At 44.6% G+C, this 18,421-nt stretch overlaps 4 protein-coding genes across 6 annotated transcripts in view; 2 read left to right on the forward strand and 2 right to left on the reverse strand.

Moving 5' to 3' along the window:
* Window positions 1-261: 261 nt before the first annotated feature.
* Window positions 262-2,894, reverse strand: sdf2l1 (stromal cell-derived factor 2-like 1). The gene is made up of 3 exons (XM_035379438.1): window positions 2,621-2,894; window positions 1,898-2,094; window positions 262-1,443 (listed from the first exon to the last, which is right to left on the reverse strand). The coding sequence occupies exons 1-3, from the start codon at window positions 2,802-2,804 to the stop codon at window positions 1,165-1,167; spliced, it is 660 nt and encodes a 219-aa protein (XP_035235329.1). The 5' UTR covers window positions 2,805-2,894; the 3' UTR covers window positions 262-1,164.
* Window positions 2,895-4,141: 1,247 nt separating this feature from the next.
* ydjc (YdjC chitooligosaccharide deacetylase homolog) lies at window positions 4,142-9,738 on the forward strand. Of its 2 annotated transcripts, none has more exons than XM_035379430.1 (6): window positions 4,142-4,242; window positions 5,657-5,835; window positions 6,278-6,437; window positions 7,964-8,063; window positions 8,439-8,616; window positions 8,705-9,738. In XM_035379430.1, exons 2-6 carry the CDS (start codon window positions 5,672-5,674, stop codon window positions 9,042-9,044), a joined length of 942 nt encoding a protein of 313 aa, XP_035235321.1. In that variant the 5' UTR covers window positions 4,142-4,242; window positions 5,657-5,671; the 3' UTR covers window positions 9,045-9,738. The 2 variants fall into 2 exon arrangements, with proteins under 2 accessions (XP_035235321.1, XP_035235320.1); XM_035379429.1 differs by lacking the exon at window positions 4,142-4,242 and adding an exon at window positions 4,769-4,897.
* A 284-nt stretch (window positions 9,739-10,022) lies between these two features.
* ube2l3b (ubiquitin-conjugating enzyme E2L 3b) lies at window positions 10,023-16,442 on the reverse strand. 2 transcript variants are annotated; one of them, XM_035379440.1, is made up of 5 exons: window positions 16,307-16,442; window positions 14,078-14,173; window positions 13,436-13,622; window positions 12,671-12,835; window positions 10,023-12,218 (listed from the first exon to the last, which is right to left on the reverse strand). In XM_035379440.1, exons 1-4 carry the CDS (start codon window positions 16,331-16,333, stop codon window positions 12,681-12,683), a joined length of 465 nt encoding a protein of 154 aa, XP_035235331.1. In that variant the 5' UTR covers window positions 16,334-16,442; the 3' UTR covers window positions 10,023-12,218; window positions 12,671-12,680. The 2 variants fall into 2 exon arrangements, with proteins under 2 accessions (XP_035235331.1, XP_035235330.1); XM_035379439.1 differs by having other exon boundaries at window positions 10,023-12,835.
* Window positions 16,443-16,472: 30 nt separating this feature from the next.
* Window positions 16,473-18,421, forward strand: part of LOC118206582 (adenosine receptor A2a-like) — a 36,909-nt gene continuing 34,960 nt past the window's right edge. Inside the window, exons 1-2 of the transcript XR_004761209.1 lie at window positions 16,473-16,611; window positions 17,237-17,271. The gene's annotated coding sequence lies outside the window, so the exon portion shown is untranslated. The remainder of the gene's footprint in view (window positions 16,612-17,236; window positions 17,272-18,421) is intronic.

Here is an 18,421-nt window from a genome sequence, read left to right on the forward strand (position 1 = left end):
AAGTAAATCAGTAATAAAAAACTAATGCAAGCATATTTGAGGAAACATGTATAGTTTATGGACTTCCATTTTAAGGAGTATCTGAAGCACCTTTTATATTTATCATAAGATCTGCACTTCTTGGTGCTACTCTGTGTCATATACTCTTTCATCCTGTCAGGGAACAAGACCATAATGTGAAAGGACAGGTTTTCAGGTAATGTGTTCAACAGCAATCATGTGCAGATACACACGTACACAAACAAGAATAGCAAACCATCGTAAAAATCATGTGCGGTTTTATTCAGACCAGGTCATTTGAGGTGGATGTAAAACATAAAACTTTATTAGTGCACATTGGACATGGAAATAAAAAGGTTTTCCACACACATCATATTTACATTCCCTTCGCTTTTCTGTTATTTTTAGTGGCAAGCAGATCATCTTTGGGACTGTTGTAATGGTAAAACTATGAGGCTTGCCTGCTCTTGAGCATACTGTGCTAACAATGACGTGTGTGTGTGTGTGTGTGTGTTAAGTCACGTTCCTCTTGGCACAAAATAATAATCAAATCTTGTTCGAAGCCAAAATTTCTATTTTTCTAAAATGTCATTGATAGTTCACATTGATAGTGATAGTTTTGGCCTGTATCCATGGCAAAGAACAGCCTCATTGTTCAGATATGACAGTGCATGCTATCACCTGCAGTGCTTTGACATAAAATACGACCGCCCCCCCCAATCTAGTTCAGGAAGCTGCAAGAATGGACACTGATGATTACATAACATAATTATGCTTTATATATGTACTTCAGTCATGTTCCAGACCACCTGTAACAGAATTTAGAAGTTAGCTTCACCACAGCCCTGTAATCCATTCACCAACCCCACATCCACAAAGTCACAGACGCTTCTGCCAACAGCTACCTGGTTGTGAAAAAAATTCCAGAAATGTATCTTCTGGTGCCCAAAATGCCAAAAAAGAAACAAAACAAAAAAAAAAAAAAACTAAAACAGCATACAGAAAATGAATCAAGCCCACACATCGGAAAAATAAATACACCTGTAAAATACTAAATTTATCACTTCAAAGGGTCAATCGGACAGAAATCAGGGAACCAGGAGTGCACCTGCGTAGTAAAGCAGGGGAAATCTTTTTCTGAGAGGAGAGGCAGAGCCCAGAGGGTCAGAGTTCATCGTGGCGGGGGTTTTCGGAGCTGGGCTGGATGAACACCCCCTCCATGGTACGCCAGTAGTTGTGGTTATTTGGGATGGCCATGCCGTGCACCTCCCTCTGTCCCCGGATGGGATGGCCATACTGCTCCCCGGTCACGCTCAGGAACACCTCGGTCCCTTTGTGTTTGAACCGGACCGCCTCCTCACGCTCCCAGAACGTCCCGCTGCACTGGACCGTCCACACGTCCAGGTCATCCCCTTCACCGTTCTCCCCAAACGCGCTCACTTCCTGTTGGGAAACAAACACCAAACACGCTCACTTCCTGTAAGGAAACAAACACTCCTCACTTCCTGTAGGGAAAAAAACACCAAACACTGCTCACTTCCTGTCCAGCATGGCTGCTCAACCCTGTTCCTGGAGATCTACCGTCCTGCAGGTGTTCACTCCAACCCTAACAAAGCACACCTCATTCAACAGCAATAGATCTCATTGAGCCACAAATTAGTAGGACCAGGGGTGCCAAATTAGGGTTAATATGAAAACCTAAAGGACAGTAGGACTCCAGGAACAGGGTTGGGCAGCCCTGCTGTAGGGAAACATCCTTTAATTACCCAGCAGGGGGATAACTGAGCTCAACAGGATATGCAAGTGATGGAGTACATTCTGCAACTGAACTCTGGGATATGGTGTACTGTCTGTACACAGCCGCACGCAGACCCCTGAGAGGGGGCTAAGGGTTTACCTGGTTGTTGGACAGGGGCGAGGTGAAGTGGTGGGAGTGCAGGTTTCGGCCGGTGGTCATGTGGGTGATGCGGATGGCCTGCCCACAGCGGATGGGCACCCCGCGCTGGCACACGGAGCTGGGCCTGCCCCGGATGCGCCAGTAGCTGTTAGCGTCGTCCGCTGCCTCCACCCCGGTGACCGACTGCTGCCCGCTTCCTGCCAGGGCAAACCACCATTACTGCACACCGCACACAGGAGCTTTACCGCCAAAACCCGCCAAAAACCGCATTAGCAGCGCTTGCAGCGAAACGGTCCCAGACTGTTTTAACCTGCAATTCCAAAATTGGACAGCTCCAGTGAGCATGTGTTCCTCTGTAGATGTGACTCATTTAAATCCGAACAGTGCGATTCTCTTGTCAACATCAGTCCAAATGCAACTTTTGAACGGTCACTGGTGCAAAACTGGAAGCATTTGAACAAATCCCAACTTAAAGTTGCCAATGTATTACATATGAATAAATAGACAAAAGGTGCACAACCACTTCATGGACGGGAAAAGCATAACGCATATAAATTACTAGTCAAAGAACAATGTCCCATACTTCGAAATGGCCTAATGGTAAACAGTGCAAATTAAACCAACTATTTATTTATTTATTGCTCCAAACAACTGCGTGTCAAAAACAGGTGCAGTTATTTGGAGTAAAATATTGTTAAAATATCTGAAAACACTTTTTCCTACCTGATCCGTATTTGACATCGTGTGAGTGGAGCCTGACGTTGTGCCTTGTGTTAATCAGTTTGACCAGGGAACCGCAGGTGACAAAACCGCTCTCCGCTTCCCGACTCTCACCTTGCAGTAAAACACAAAACAGCAGAAACAATTTTAAAAAGATGCGCAGGTGAATCTCCTGAAGAAATTTCATTGTTCGCGAGTGGCAGGTTATCTAAGCACATTAGTAATTGCTTTGTAGGAAGTGTGCGAATTGGGGGCAGATACACACGATAGCAATGAGCGCTGACGTTAACCAATCACAGCCTGACAACTCGAGATTTACGGAAGTAGTGAAAGCTTCTGCTTCGCGATGACTGGCCAAGACGATTACGATGGGAGCTCAAGCCACTGATGCGATTGGTTGAGAGTAGACACTCGTCCGATGGTTGGCCCATTCCAGTTGCTTGTTTTGAGAAATGCGTCCCCGGAAAGATCGCCACTAAATGGCATCTGATTCGTAGAACTGAAAGGCGGATCGACAAGGCCATTGGACAAATAGTGGAAGCGCGGAAGATCTCATGGTGCGTTAGCATGCAGCTCAGTGTCATAGTAGCCTACTGCACACGAATGAGCGTGATATGGTACGAATGCTGTGACTGCATGTAGTCTATTGCTCTGACTTGAGAAAGCAAGTCGTTACAATCTCGTTACGAACGAAGTCGCCCTTTGGTCAAAGTGTTGTTTACTCCTCAAGTGGTTGCTGTCTTATTCTAACTTAGTAGAATTATAAGCAGCTTGTTTTCAGATTGAATTTCACCCAGTGACTGGTCGTATGCGTGCGATGTGTCCCGCTGTCATTATGCCAGTTCGAATAAACGCAATGTAGATGTATTCTGCTGCGATTCTGGGCTCCAGTCCATCGCTATAGGTTACACGGCACCTTGCAATGTCGGCTACTGATCACCGCTTTTGTGTAATGATGTGATCAGGTGAACGTTTTATCGTTTCACCCTGCCGAATTTCGCTGTGCTAGAAAGCTTTATGTTCATGAGATAAACACAAATTTTGTTGAGCCATTTTTTTTCTGTTTAACTAGATCTTGTGTGTAGTATCTGCTGGAGCATCTTTTGCAGCACGTGACCCGGTAACCTTTTGTTTATCCGCGGTTGCCATAGTGTCTGCACTTATAATTTTCATTTCTTTGTTCATCATCTGGCTTGTTTCCATGGTATGGTGAGGAGCAGCAGTTTCTGCGAGGATCTGGGATTTGTCCTTTAGGAACGGCACCAAACGCTGACAAAGTGTGAACATAATAGCCTTGAGAGTGAAGCACTTCAATGTCTGAAGAATAACCCCCCTTCAAAATCAGAATCGATCAACTTCTGTTAATTGTCAACTACCAGTAGTCTGAGCACCTTCAGAGTGTCACAGTCGAAACAGGACAACTTAACACAGTCACTTTCTCTTTATTTACTTAACTTTTTTTGGAGAGCATGTTCATTTCAGACACAGTCACATCTGTGTTTACCTTGTGATTCTCTCACACAGACCATGTCACAGACGTGCGTGCTGAAACTCAGCCATGGCTCCACATGGCTGAGTGTCCGTGAGCAGCTTCACGTGCTGGGGAATCGTGCCTTTACAGTCCGGTAAGCCAACTGGAACGCTTTTCTCAGTTTTTACTATTATTATTATTATTATTATTATTATTATTATTATTATTATTATTATTATTATTTCAGTCTTACTGATAACCAAATTAGGTTAAAAGTGCCTAAAATAAATTCTTATGTATATGTTTTAATGTATATGAACTCCTCACACGTTGCAGTCTCTTCAGGTGAGGCTGAAAACCTATCTCTACAGACCATTTGAGTTCACAGTTATAATTAGCCTACATCCTATAGTATGTAGAGTAAAAAAAAAAAGTAGTGTCAGAATTATATTGCTATATGTGTGTGTGTGTGAGAGAGAGAGAGAGAGAGATTCTAATGTATTTATTTATCTGTTTTATTCAAGAACCCTTTGAGTTACTGTAACATAAATTGGTCTGTGAAACGTCTGGGAACTCAGATGTTGGTAGTTTGGCCACGTCATCGTGTCCGAACGGAAGGTGTTGTGTAGGCTATGTACAGTAGGGCATTACATTGGTCTTTCCCGTAAAATACACTAGAGGGCGTGAACATCCGGAAAGGGAACAAGCTACGTAACCAATTTAACCCTTAAAGGCGTGCGCTGTGCTAACGTGTTCCTATGGCTGACCGGGTATTTGCATTTATGGAAAAACACGTGTATTAAAAATGGGTAAGCATTTGTTTTTCAGCAAGTTTCCCCGAATACTTCTTAATAAATAATTTTAGGATTGTCGTTTTTAACGATTAGTAGTTAGATAGCTTTTCTATGCTGTGTACGTGCAAACAGCAGCTTGTTGGCTAGCTAACTGATACTTTACGGGCTTAATCCATGATTGATCCAACGTTGTCAATGATGATAAAAATGAGTTGCCATTGCTCGTCTGTCATGACTGTCCTTAAAATGCTCCACGTCTGAAAGTAGCTACAAGAAGCTTTCAATCCGTCTATTCTGTTTCCATATGGATGAATCTAGATTGTAAATATCCATTGGTTGGTTGGGTGGCAACCCCGCAGAACCAGCTGTAGCTAGCCTACTAGACACCGTTGGAGAACAGTTTATGGGGTATGATAATATGAGTATAATATGAGGTAACGTGGTTTGAGTTTTACATTTTTAGCGGGTTAAAAAAGCTGGGACCAGAGTCCCAATACATGCGGACATTTGGAGGCTGTTTTGAAGTATTTGTTCCATACTTACTAATGTTCGCTTAGCTGCTTGATGGCGATTAAAGTTGTTTAAATATGGCAGCCCATGTAGCTGAACGGTGTCAGGCCACTGTCAACTGAAGTCAACGTGTCAGTGGTAATATGGGAAACTGGTTTTCTGTGAAGGCGGTCCCATGGTGCTTTTTGCATGAATGTTCAGGGCGCGCTGCACTTTGCGTGCTTATGGAAATCCGTGACTCCTTCTGCTTCTATCTGCTGCCAGCTACCGCCACCGAGAATGCCACAACCCAAAGTCAAGTTGGTTGTGACCGGGGATGATTTTGGATATTGCCAAAGGAGGAATCAGGGAATCGTGGACTGTTTCCAAGCCGGGGCGATTTCCAATGTGTCCCTACTGGTCAACGCGTGTTCGGCCAAAGACGCCGCTGACCTGGCAAAGCGGTAAGCCCACACATCCTGACCAGCCAACCGTGTCTATGCTGATTAATATCCATTGCTGAAAAACAACGTCGCACAGACTTCAAAACGTGTTTGCAATACATGTGTGACTGTTAGACTCAACACAGCGACGTAGATAATTAACTTTTACAACTCATCTATCATATTTTGATATTGTCTTAGCCTGGGAAGGAATTATATGTTGAAAAATGAAACAACCCCCTTCTTTTATATAGTCACCTCTGACAACGTAGGATACTGCAGTCACCCTAATGTAGGTTAATAATGGAAGACAATACTAAAGTGTTTTCATCACTTTTACCCCCCGGGGAAAGTTGATTGAATTCCAAGGATTGCCGGTTTGATTTAAGGTGGCTCGATATAGCGGACGTGAAAGCTACTCCAGTGTGAAAATCCGTTAACGCTACTCTTCCTCACCTCAAAGGCATGCCATGCCGATCGGCCTTCACGCGAACCTTTCAGAAGGTCTCCCGGTCTGCCCGAATCTCAGGAGCGGCTCGACCCTGCTGAACGACGATGGGGTTTTCCACGGAAAGATGGGGTTCCGCAAGCAGCTGCAGAACGGCCAACTCAGCATGGCAGAGGTCGGTGTTGTATTCGGAAGGTAAATGGTTGTTGCTCAATAGTTCCGGATTTTGGCGCAGGTGGTTTGTTTTCCCCGAGCTGGTGGCCTGCCGAGCCCTCTTATCAGACCATAATCAGCAGATCACTGCCCTAAGCCTTACAAACATTCGCTTTCCATTGTGTGAACTTCATTTGGTTAGTGGACACCATTTCAGAGGCAACATACCTGACAGGTGTCACCAGGTGTCAGGTCATTTTATATTTCACACACGTTTATTTTGTGGAAGTTACTTTTTTTCAGTTAGGGTCAAGGTTAGGGTTAGGGTTTTTTAGTTGGGTTTTTAATGTGAAGGGAAGGGTGGGGGTGATATGTGCCGGTACAATGCAGGAGTTGCCCACACCCTGTTCACCTCTCAGGAACGGAAGGAATGTGGACTGCTGGCTCAGAACTGCAGGCAGGTTGTGTCTGAAAAGAGGCAAGAACAATCAGGAGAATTAACTTAATATCCCTCAGAAGGTCAGCATATGACAAAATGGACACAGTGTTCAGCAGTGTTTGCATGCAGAGACCTCAGTGAATTCAAGGGGGGACTGTAACATCTGAATAATAAAGCTCAGTGCTGTTATCAGAATGGAGAAAAACACTTTAAAAAAACTAAACTAAAACCCAGGGCTGATCCGCTACCCCAGGGATGATCTCTGCGTTACCCCAGGACTGATCCCTGCACTGCCCCAGGGCTGATCCACTACCCCAGGACTGATCCCTGCACTGCCCCAGGGCTGATCTCTGCGTTACCCCAGGACTGATCCCTGCACTGCCCCAGGGCTGATCTCTGAGTTACCCCAGGACTGATCCCTGCACTGCCCCAGGGCTGATCCACTACCCCAGGGCTGATCCCTGCGTTACCCCAGGGCTGATCCCTGCGCTGCCCCAGGGCTGATCGCTGAGCTACTCCAGGGCTGATCGCTATGCTGCCCCAGGGCTGATCCTTGTGCATACGAACAATAAAAGTTCGTTGCTATAAAATTTCCACCAAGAGAAAACCTGTAGGTTTTATGTTTTGTCTGCGTCTGTTCAGTTCTGAGCACAGAGCGGTATTGTTTCAGCCCGTCTTCATGAGCGATTGTGTGAGAGAAACTGAGAGGGTCTGTGGCTCCTATCCAAGGAAGGCAAAGGTATAATATTTCATATAGTATTTCAGCTCCTTAAAGCTTCCTGGATACGCCCTGTGTCATTAACACGCCTGCTGGCATGATGCTGTCTGCAGGCAGTAAAGTGCTCAGCAGTAATGTGCTCATATTGGTCCTGAAATAACATTCAGAGAGAAGATTCAGTTGTGATCCGGTCCCATGGTGGTGCAGACCAGAGTGTATCCAGGGGACTAAAACACAGAATAAAATATACTGGGAGGAAAACACACCATTGCATTGAACAGAGCCGTGATTGAATTTAGATTTATTGCAGTCCACGGGCGCCTGATTGACCAGCGGGGGGCACTAGACAGCGCTGAAATGCAGACCCCTTACTGACTGCTTTGGCATCCAGGTGGAGCGGGAGCTGCATGCGCAGGTGAAGTTATTCTGCGAGTTGACTGGCCACTTCCCTCTCCACATGGACGGCCACCAGCACGTGCACGTCCTGCCGGGTAAGCTAACCGCTAATAAAAGCGCTAATGAACCGCTCGCACAGCTGCCGCCATTTTCTCAGATTTGGGGACAGAGAAAAGAAAATGGGGAATTTTTTTGCCCGAAATTTTCTTAAAAACCATCCCTGAATGGAGTTTTTCATGTTTCCAACTGTCTAAATATCAGTCAGAGCAGGAATGTTGTGAGAAACTAACTGGTTTGTTCCGGAGTCAGAAGTGATTTCTGATTTTACCCAGATCAGAGTGGGAATTTTAGGGGGCATTTGAGGGGTTGTCCTGACCCACGGGTTAGAGACACACCTGCCGTTGTGTAGAGTTCTGGGTGTGGCTGGGCCCCCATTGGTGAGTCTGTCCGCCTGTCTGTCTGTCCGTCAGAGGTGCGAGACGTGTTTGCGCAGGTCCTGTTGGACTACGCCGTCCCGTACACACGGGTGCCAGTGGAGCCGGGCCTGCAGGCGTGTCCCTGGCTGCCCCCCGCTCTGCGGGACTTCTACACGCAGGTGGAGAAGGACGCCCGCGAGGCGGTGGGGGTGTTCGGCAGGCACGGCATCAGGTACGCATCCAGTTTGAGAGCCTTGTAGATGTCACTGCGGTTTTGGGTTCTGGGCCGGTCGGCAGGTCTGAGAGGTGTGCCTTCACAGGTGGCCTGACGTGTACCTGGGCTTGACGACCATGGGAGACAGCATGTCCGTCACCAGCATCAAGAGGGCCATCGAGCACGCTATGGAGGCCATGCCCCCGGGCGATGCCATGGTAACCAGGGGTGGTGAGGCGCAGGCGGTCGGGCGGCCCATTACCGTGGAGCTGATGGTGCACCCGGGGTACCCCAGTGACCCCCAGCAGGGGGGCTGCGGACAGGGGCCCGACGACTTCTCTCAGTCGCTGGATCGTCGGCACGAGCTGGAGACCCTGATGGACCCCCGCCTGCAGGACTTCTACAAGCAGGAGAGAATCCAGCTGTGTGCCTTCAGGGACCTTTAAACCCCCCCATTCCCCAGCCCCACACCCCCCCCGGACTGCGGAGGGGGCACCAAATGACCTCCCCCCCCCGTCCTGCACAAACGGTAACCCTTCAGAGCACAGCTTCTCGAGCTGCTTTTCTAAGCCATTTTTATGTACCAGGTCAACGCCCATAAAGAACATTTGAAGTTGGAAGTGGCAAGGGTGTTGCGCCAAACAGGAAGCACGTTTTATTGGTGGCTCGTTCAAAACCACCAGTGTTATCAAACTGAAGGCACCAGGAAATAGTAATGTAAAATGTTTTAATGCAATGCAAAGTTAATGTACTAAAATATTATTGTAGATTGTATATCTATTTTCTTAATATATTTATAAAATATTAAACTAGGACTTCTAATTATTTTAACGGGCACTGCCAAAATAACTCTTTTTTTTAAATAAGCATCAATACAGCCATTTTTTATAAGGGAATGTATGAATTATGGGAGGTAAAATGGACGATTCTCCATTTCCACAAATGGGATCATATGAAGTCCTGTAGGATCTTTGCACTTTGAACTGTGCTGGTTGATTGTTTTACACCGTGTCTTAATACCTGTGATAAAATGCCCATAAAATTGAACCTGCCCTGGTTTATATTCAGAGTGGATGGAAGCAATAACAGGTCCCTCTGTTGTGTAGCTATTCTGAATGAATAAAGCTATTTTCTGCCCGATCTTTGCACTACCAGTCTTTTATAAGGGGGTTCAGGAGCGGTGGACCAGGGGGAGTTTGTAGCAGCAGGAGTGAGCTCCACGAGGGCCCTGTCCTCGCCTGGCGTGCGGATGGCCTCCGGGTTAGACACCAGCACTCTGCTAAGAGCTCTGCTGTGATTGGCTCTGTCACTTCCTTCTCACAGGTGTTCCAGGAAATAATCGGCAGTAAATGCCTTTGAGCGCAGGTCCCCCCCCCCACCCCAGTGTCAGGAGTGTTCGACATACAACACGCAAAACTCAGCAGTCAGTTCAAGTCAGATTTTAATAGGTTGCAGATATTGAAGACTGAGCTTTTTCGGTTTGGTCTAATCACCTCCAGAGCCTGCGTTTCTGAGTCTGCTGCCCCCCAGTGGTAACTATGTAACATACTTTTTTTAAAATTAAAGAAAATTGGACCCCACCCATCCCCAGGTAATGACTTGATAATTTGTATACAGCAGTCTCAACTCCATAGTTGGCCTGGTTAACCTCACTTCCACATCCTTTCTGTAAAACACCGGGATAGTTAAATCTAGAATAAGATTGAAGCTGGAAAAATGTCAGACTCCCTTAAATCTCCTTGGCACCTGGAACGTGGCATTGGGGCCCCCCAGCTCTGGTGAAAAAGCATCGTGTGTGAGGGAGGGGGGACCTGATCCACAATCTGCTCTCATTCGCTGGGCCCAAGCGCAGTGTGAAGTTTGACTTTGTTAAAAAAGTAAATGAGTGTAAAGCAAAGCAACACAAACATGCAGGTGATGGCGGGGGGGGGGGAGGGTCAGCTTTAACCAAGGCAAAAACGTGAAATCTGAAGGGGGGAAAATTGCTTTTCTTCACGGCTTTGCAAACGTAGCCAGCGGGTTGATGGGATAGCTGGCTTGTGTCTGAGATGGCGGAACAGGCCAGGCTGCTGAGGTAATCATCTAGACCCGGAAATGCGGCTGAAATGTCGTCATGACTACGCCGATGCTGTCGTGACACCCCCGCTGTATAAGCTGTGTCACAGGACTCCACCCAAACTACGGGTCTGAGTGTCCCCTGAGGATGTCCCAGTTTGAGGGCCCCCACGGTTTGAGGGTCCCTAGTTTGAGGGTCCCCACTCGAGTGGAGCCGGGGACCACGGCCAGGAAAACCCCTTCTGCCACGCCCTACCCCCCCGCCCCCACCCCCACCCCTCCCAGTGTTCGCACTCTGTCTGAAAAATGCTGTCACCAGCAAAAGGTTAAATGGTTAGCCTGCTTTATTATCAGATATGGGGCTAAATTACAGAATTACACTCAATGTACAGTTCCGTTTATTTCCAGAACAAAAGTCTTTGCACCCCCCCTTCCCCCCCAGCCTCTGTTCAGTGCACTGTCCCGACTCCCGACCGACACCATGTCAGGATTCAAAAGCCGAACTCCATGCCCTACAGAGCGGCTGCCTCTGAGTGAAGGGGTACTTCAGTATGTATGCAGGTATGTGTACACACATTTAGAATTATACGAGGGGAACTTTTAAGAGAAAGCAATTTTCTACTGAAAAACAATGTAAGCACTGCATAAAATGACAATGGGGTAGGAGAAGATGGCATTGTGCATTAGCACATCAAATGGGGAGTAGATTTAAGATCATTCACATGCATCCCAATTCAATAAATACACTATGGACATAAGCACTTGGGAGAGGAAAAAAAATAAATAAAACTGCTTAACCATTAAATATACAACTGTCAACTGTTCTGTCACAAAGGCAGTGACACTGACTCCAGATACTTTACCATAATGCAGAATCCCTAATGTAAATACTGCACTGGGGTTACAGATGAAGCATGCATTTCTACTGCTGTTAAAAGCAATTATTTGAGTTGCATTTTTTTATAAGTAAAAAATATAAAGGTAAATCCTGACTAGACTTCTGAATTTACTTTCTACATCTAGGTCACAGAGTTACAAAACAGAAGAGGGGTCATTCTAATTAACTTCCCTGCTGAAATGTAGTTGCTTTCAAAGTAAGTTTTTGAAAATTAATGCCACGTGTTAAGAACACAACTGGTGAAGTTTTATAGCTTTGGGTGATGGTGGCCAAGGCAAAACAGAAAGAAAAAGGACATACGCTTCCTTGAAATTATGAGAAAATGACAATCCACAAAAAAATCAAAACAAAAACCTTTTAAAAACATAATTATGTTCAATCACACACAATTTTTTTTCCTCCTTTTTTATAATTTTTGGGACATTGTAATTTGCAACAATATTGGTAAATAGGCTGCATTCTTTTGATTAATCAGTGTTACAAACTGAATTTTAGGGAAACTTAAAAAGGTTGTTCCATAGAACACAGTGCCACTTCAGAAATCAAAGTAAAAATATACATGAAGCTTTTTAGACGCCTCCAGGACCTTCTGCTCGCTGTTTTAGGTGTTGTCATTTTGAAAGTAAGACACATTCTTTCTGGGAAGGGCAGGACACAAAATGTGAGACTGAAGATGGGGAAAAAGAAAAGGATTAATAACGACCTCCTTCCCAAAGGGCTTTGAATCTCACTTTGAAAACAGTCAATAACGTCTACATCAGAAGTGCACTATTATCAAGCTGTGATTTTTAAACAAAGAGCAGAACATTTCCTACTTTTTGTTTCCCCATCTTAACAGGTTGTTCTCTAACCATTTGTCTCTTTTTTTAATTTAAGAAAACAGTAGAAAGTTAGTAACGGCCTCAAGCTAACAGCAGAGACGAGACTTTTCTGATCCACAAAGTCCTGCTTGAAGGTCGAGGTGCGAGCGACAGATGCACTGCTCCGGGTCTGCTAGAATGACGTGTACGTGAGTGTGTGCGGGGGTGTGGGAGGGGGAGGGGTGGGAGTGGGGGGGGGGGGGGTACAGGGCAGGAGGGGGAAAGGGGGGTACGGGCTGGGACAGGAAGGGGTACACACTTGTCAAGCGTTAGTCCACTGGTCGCTTTTCGGCATGTTTCTTTGTAAACTCTTCTGCGTTCTTAAAGAATTTTTTACGGTCCTTTGAGTATTCCTCTGCTAAGTCGGCCCTCAGGGGATGCTCTGGCTGTGGGTCGTTCACCAGCGCGATCAGGGACTGAATTACTACAATTAAAAACAACAGAATTACAGGGAGAGAATGCGTTAAAGCATGAACAGCAATAAAAAATATGATCAATTAAAGGTAAAGAAATTTTTTTTTTTTTTTTTTTTTAAATGTAACATTTTATTCTTATGCTTCAGAAAAACATAAAGAGGTTTATGGAACTTCATGTGAAATTATCAAGGGTATGAAAATAGTTTCCCACAGTCCCATCATGCAACTTTCAGGACACTAAACCAGTATATCACACAGATGCAGGGTGGGGACAAGAACTGAAAGGAAATCGGGTGTCTAAGCTGCTATCGGCGGTGAGACTGAATTAGTCAGGCTCATGACTGGGCTGCGTCAGCTCATTATAGTGACCACAGTATGAGCCATGCTATCACTTTCGCTGGGGTCACGTGCTAAGACCAGCTCGACTGTGTGAGGTCTCATAGCAAGGACCCCTTCTGTGCTGTTTAACTCTTTGACCTGCACTCGTTTGAGGTTTGGGTTAGCCCCGCTAGGCACTGAACTGCCGATGTGAGCCCTCCTGTGAACAGGCACCGGACGGGACCCACCGGACGGGACCCACCGGACGGGGCCCACCGGACGGGACCCACCTTGGTCAGTTTTGGTAGCTGGCTTCCAGTTCTCCGCACTGATCACCGGCAGGCAAACCTGGCCCTTCTCATCGATGTTGGGGTGGTAGATCTTGGTTTTGAAGGTGATCTTGGGGGGCTTAAAGGGGTACTCGGCAGGGAAGATGATCTCGATCCTGAACGCTCCTTTGTCGTACGGGGGGTTGTCCTGCGAGGCGAAGCAACGTTCAGGTTCAGTCAAAGCCGTGCGTGGCTCCAGTCCACACTCAAAACATTCACAACTGTGTCCTTCAATGCCACTTTCCATGAATGCTTTCATTCGTTAAAAAATATACACATTTAAATCAAGGGTGCTATATGGTACCCCTTCTAATACACCAACACTCAAGTTCAGAAATGAAAACCACACAGCTGTTGAAAGTACAAGTAAAAGTATTTACTAAACTTTCCCACAGCCTCCAGAAACAGGAACCATCATTCCAATTAGATTCTGACAGTTAAAACTTGTTAATATTTATACATTAAGAGGAAGGAATTGGAGCTCCAGCCAGACTTCGTTTTTAAAAACCAGGGCATTTGTAAGGACCACTGACATACAGTAGAATGTTTATGTTACTCCCCAGTAAATCTTAAACCGTCTGTCTGTAAAAGACTAGTACTTACAGGAACAATAAGCCCTTGCCAAGTCAAAATGTTTGTTTCATCAACTTGGATGTTACGGAAATTTTTCATTCCAGACTTGTGCAGTTCCTCAAGTTCCTGTGAAAACAGAAGGAGAGATTCAGGCCATGGCTCCACCATCCCCTCTGACCACGCAGTTCTCCAACAGGTGTGTACAACGGCAGCACTGGGGGAAAGTGCTGTTCTTAGTTTGCAGTTTTACAAATACGGACACATTAATCTGCTTTCCCCCATCTCCCTGCTCCCCAAAGCGGCAGACTCTGCTCTGGACCTCACTGGCCCTTCCGTTCCCAGCTCGTGAGGCTGGTTCGCGCTACGGAGGGGGGAGTGTCCGTTGAACTCGGAGCTTCGGCAGGAGCCGGGCAGAACCAAAATACTGCTCCAGCGCTGTGCGCATGGCAGTGAGCGGACCGCACGCGGATGCGTACGGTAACAGATAAGCGATACTTTATCATCTGGCACCAACAGCAATGCAATGCCAATAACAACTAACTAAACAAATAAAAGTGACACAAATTACCACAATAAAAGGCAACTTTCCCATAAATGTTGCTTTCACTATTGATTATAGATCAGTACAATGAGTTAGGAGGGCCACGGGCAGGACGAATACAGGGGAAATCTCAACTATTTCAGCTATTAAGCCAGTTTCTGTTGTAGCTATAGAAATACCACATTCATTTTCGGTTTCAGGTGACAGGGAAAAAAAGATATCGAGGCTATTTGCGATTCATGTCTAACTGCACAGCAGCATTAGTCTTTCAGAGACAATACGGCACGTCAATTTCGCACATGGATAGTGACCTTTGTTTAGTGGTTGCCATACAACGTTTTGGCTAACTTAGCCAGCTACGGCGACAATGGCAGCACGATGTGCATTTCCTCAAGAACAGGTTTCGGCTTTGTTTCCCAAAACAGCTTCTGTGTTTATGTTCCCAACCGATTATCTTGTGTAGTAGCTAACTAGTTATTTGGTGGTCAACAGTAGGTATCAGCTTTAGATATGCTGCGTGACTAATGCAAATATCGTCATCTTAAAACGGAATAGCTCCAATTCTATTTGGGCAAAAAAGTCAGCGAGTTTCATTTAACTCCACTTAGAATGTCTTCATTAGACGACAATCCAACTAACTTTAGCAAGCCAGCTAACATAACAAGCTAGCAATATACAGGTAAAGTAGCTGCATGGTAGATATGTTCCTATTTTTATTTGAATAAAAACAGTCGCTAGGAAAAAACGAATACATGGAAAATAATGGCATGGATTGGCAACGTTAGCTAGCTAGTCTAACGTTACAAATTCTAGCTAGCTGTAACTTAGTTAGCTCAGTTGCTAATTCACAAAGGCGTAGCTGACATTAGCTACAATGTGCCAGCTAGCCTACTTCCGTGCACCTGCCATTACTGCCGATAAGATTTGCTAGCCAGCTAGCCAAATCAACAGCCGATTTTACGACACCGTCTAGCAAGCTAGCTAACTTTCTAACTCATAAATCAACTCAAATTTAGGATGTTATCATATGAATGTAGCTTCTCCTGTATGACGCACAGTACTTCCACTCCCGGTTTGGATCGCAGCCAACCTAACGGTACCTAATTAGACTCATTACGGCATTGAAACTTAAAACGAAACTTATCACAAAAAAACGCGATCAGATTACTAGTAAGTCAGCTTTAATTTATTTTCGATCGCTAGTATGTTCAAGGCTGAAAGAGTAACCCAGCATTGCTGCGTTCACACAATAAGATTTGCGCTTCCTGTGTGTCACAAACCAGCAGAGCGTCCTTTCATTTTATCCCGCTAGCTAACATTAGCCAGCCAACCCAAGACAATCGGTCGTTTTCACAGTTCGAACGTTTTTGGAACAAAATAGTATATCAAACGGCGTCATAAGATTGTAAGTGATTGTTATTTCAGTCTACGGTCATTTTCTGACACTTTCTATAGGCGAAAAATACTTCCCCTAATCCACAGATCTCCGGCCTAGCTAATGCCGGTGCGCTTCCCTTACTCACTGCCACACAATATATTTAGCTAGCTTCAACATAATCATTATCAAGATTATTGTAGATGGAAGTACGAATTTAATCTACATATAGAAATCTTATTAGTATATGTGTTACATGTTATCGAGGATGCTATCTAGGTATTGGCCTTTTCATTATTTTCAAAGAAATGAAACCAGATAAACGTTAGATGAGGAGATTTACCTTCTGCAGCCTCCTGCTCGCCGCCATCTTGGATCAAGTAACTGCTCCCAGAATGCACCGCGGCGGCAGGGCGGCTAAAGCAGTAGCCATAGACAGTACCAATGAAGTGTATGGACAGTACCCCGTACTTCCTGGTAGAGCGGGTACTGAAGGTGGAAATACTCAAGGGTTTACGTTAGCCTACTCGTACATTAGCCTACTTGTGTAGGCCAGGGGTTTCGAACTCCTGTCCTGGAGGGCCGCAGTTTCTGCTGGTTTATGTGATTTCCTTTCGATCAGCAACGAGTGTAGGCCTTGGAAACAAGGTGAGTAGTTTCTTTAGGATTCTTTAAGCACTTCTGAACGCCTAAAACACCACTGACACAGCGGCCCTCCAGGATTTGAGTTTATGATCCCTGGTGTAGCCTTACGTCACAAACTTGTACAGGTCTACTGGCTAGCGCTAGCATCTAACAGGGAACTTTAATATCGATTTACTAACTTAGCTAATTGGGGGAAACGATATATACCATAAAGTTCCATTGGATATTACATAGGTATATTTATTTTAAGTATCTGCCTGTATTTGGTAAAATGTGTCAAAAATATAAAACATTAATTGGCCTTAATAGTGAGACTAAACCTACACGTATATTTTAGAATGTAGGCTATACACCAGGGCAAATACTTATTACACTTATTATTTCGTCATGTAGTTGGAGAAATATATTGGTGTTTATTTCAGGGAAGACTTTTTGCTGTCTGCAATGTTTTTTTCTTCTTCTTACACTGTAGGTTTTTATTGAGTTTATAAAACTGTTTCATCTTTACATCACTATTACGTACCATTACTGTGAACTGGTTTACTAATCTGACAGACAGCAGTAATAATGCATGTTTAATGTTGACATTTATTAATGCCTAGTTTTGTTGCCTGTTATCCTTTTCTAGTGCTTACTGTGGATCTGTGACAGCAGTCGATAACGGTACGTACCTTAAGTGCCAAATTCAAAATGCTGCAGCTCAAACTCAGATGTAAAGATTGATCAAACACTTCTCAAAGTACTCCACAGTGAAGAGGGGAAACTCAGCTTAACCACCAATAAGACTAGTGCACACCTGGGTGATGCACGGCTGCCATTTTGTGCCAGAAGTTTCATCACAAGGAAGGCGAGAGGGGGGGAGTTAGGTTGGCACAGTTGAGTTCCATAGCATTAACCATTTCTGCCATACTGTAATTTTACTCTGCTCTGTGTGGATTATCTGTAACCTTGTGTCTCGGACTGGAATAAATAAATTAGGCCAAATATGTGGTAGTGGTGCATAATATTTATTCTTCGCCCCTAAATTTCTTGTATTTGCATCTTCAAAGATATAAAAAAGTCACTTTTCACCACTTTTTCAGCGTTGAGATTGGCTGCAGGCTGCATGTGGTGTTTCTCAGGATTTTGATAGGTCTGCGGCACAAGGACATACTTGGTGTTTCAGGTGTTTTAGTTATGAGATTGTAGTTGTTTAGCTGCAGAAGGGATTTGCTTGGCCTGGTTTAATCATAATCCTTGTGTGTACATGTAGTCAGCAATACGTGTAGTTGTGCTTTTCACTTTAGTCTTCAGGTCATAAACTCACAAAATGTTTTTTAAAATTATTTGTCAACACCTAATCATATCTACTACCTATGGAAGAAATAATTTATACTATACACAACCATACACCACTTATCTGATTCCTGTAATCATGTATATGAGATGTACTAGACTTCATAAATCTCTAATCCATGCACTTGAGAAATTATTTTCCAAAACTATGTGGGCAGTTTTGTAATGGGAGAATTATGGTGTGTTGGTTTCAGATATAGAGCATTCTAAATGTAGCATTGTACCAGAGTCCTCCAAAATGAACGAACTTCTGTCTGTTCAGCTCACCTGTGTCAAAGTTACTACTTCAATCAGTGGCTTTATCTATTGATTACACTGTAAATGGCTTCATTTCATTGAATTTAATTTAATTTAAAAGCCAGCAATGGATTCATGTAAACATGAATGAACCCATAGACCAGCATGGTGCATTTATGGAGCACACACACCATTGCAGAAAATTAATTTTATTCCCTCCTTTCCAACATTTTTCATTACA

Source organism: Anguilla anguilla, chromosome 10 (genome assembly GCF_013347855.1).
Source record: "Anguilla anguilla isolate fAngAng1 chromosome 10, fAngAng1.pri, whole genome shotgun sequence".
Lineage (NCBI taxonomy): Eukaryota > Metazoa > Chordata > Actinopteri > Anguilliformes > Anguillidae > Anguilla > Anguilla anguilla.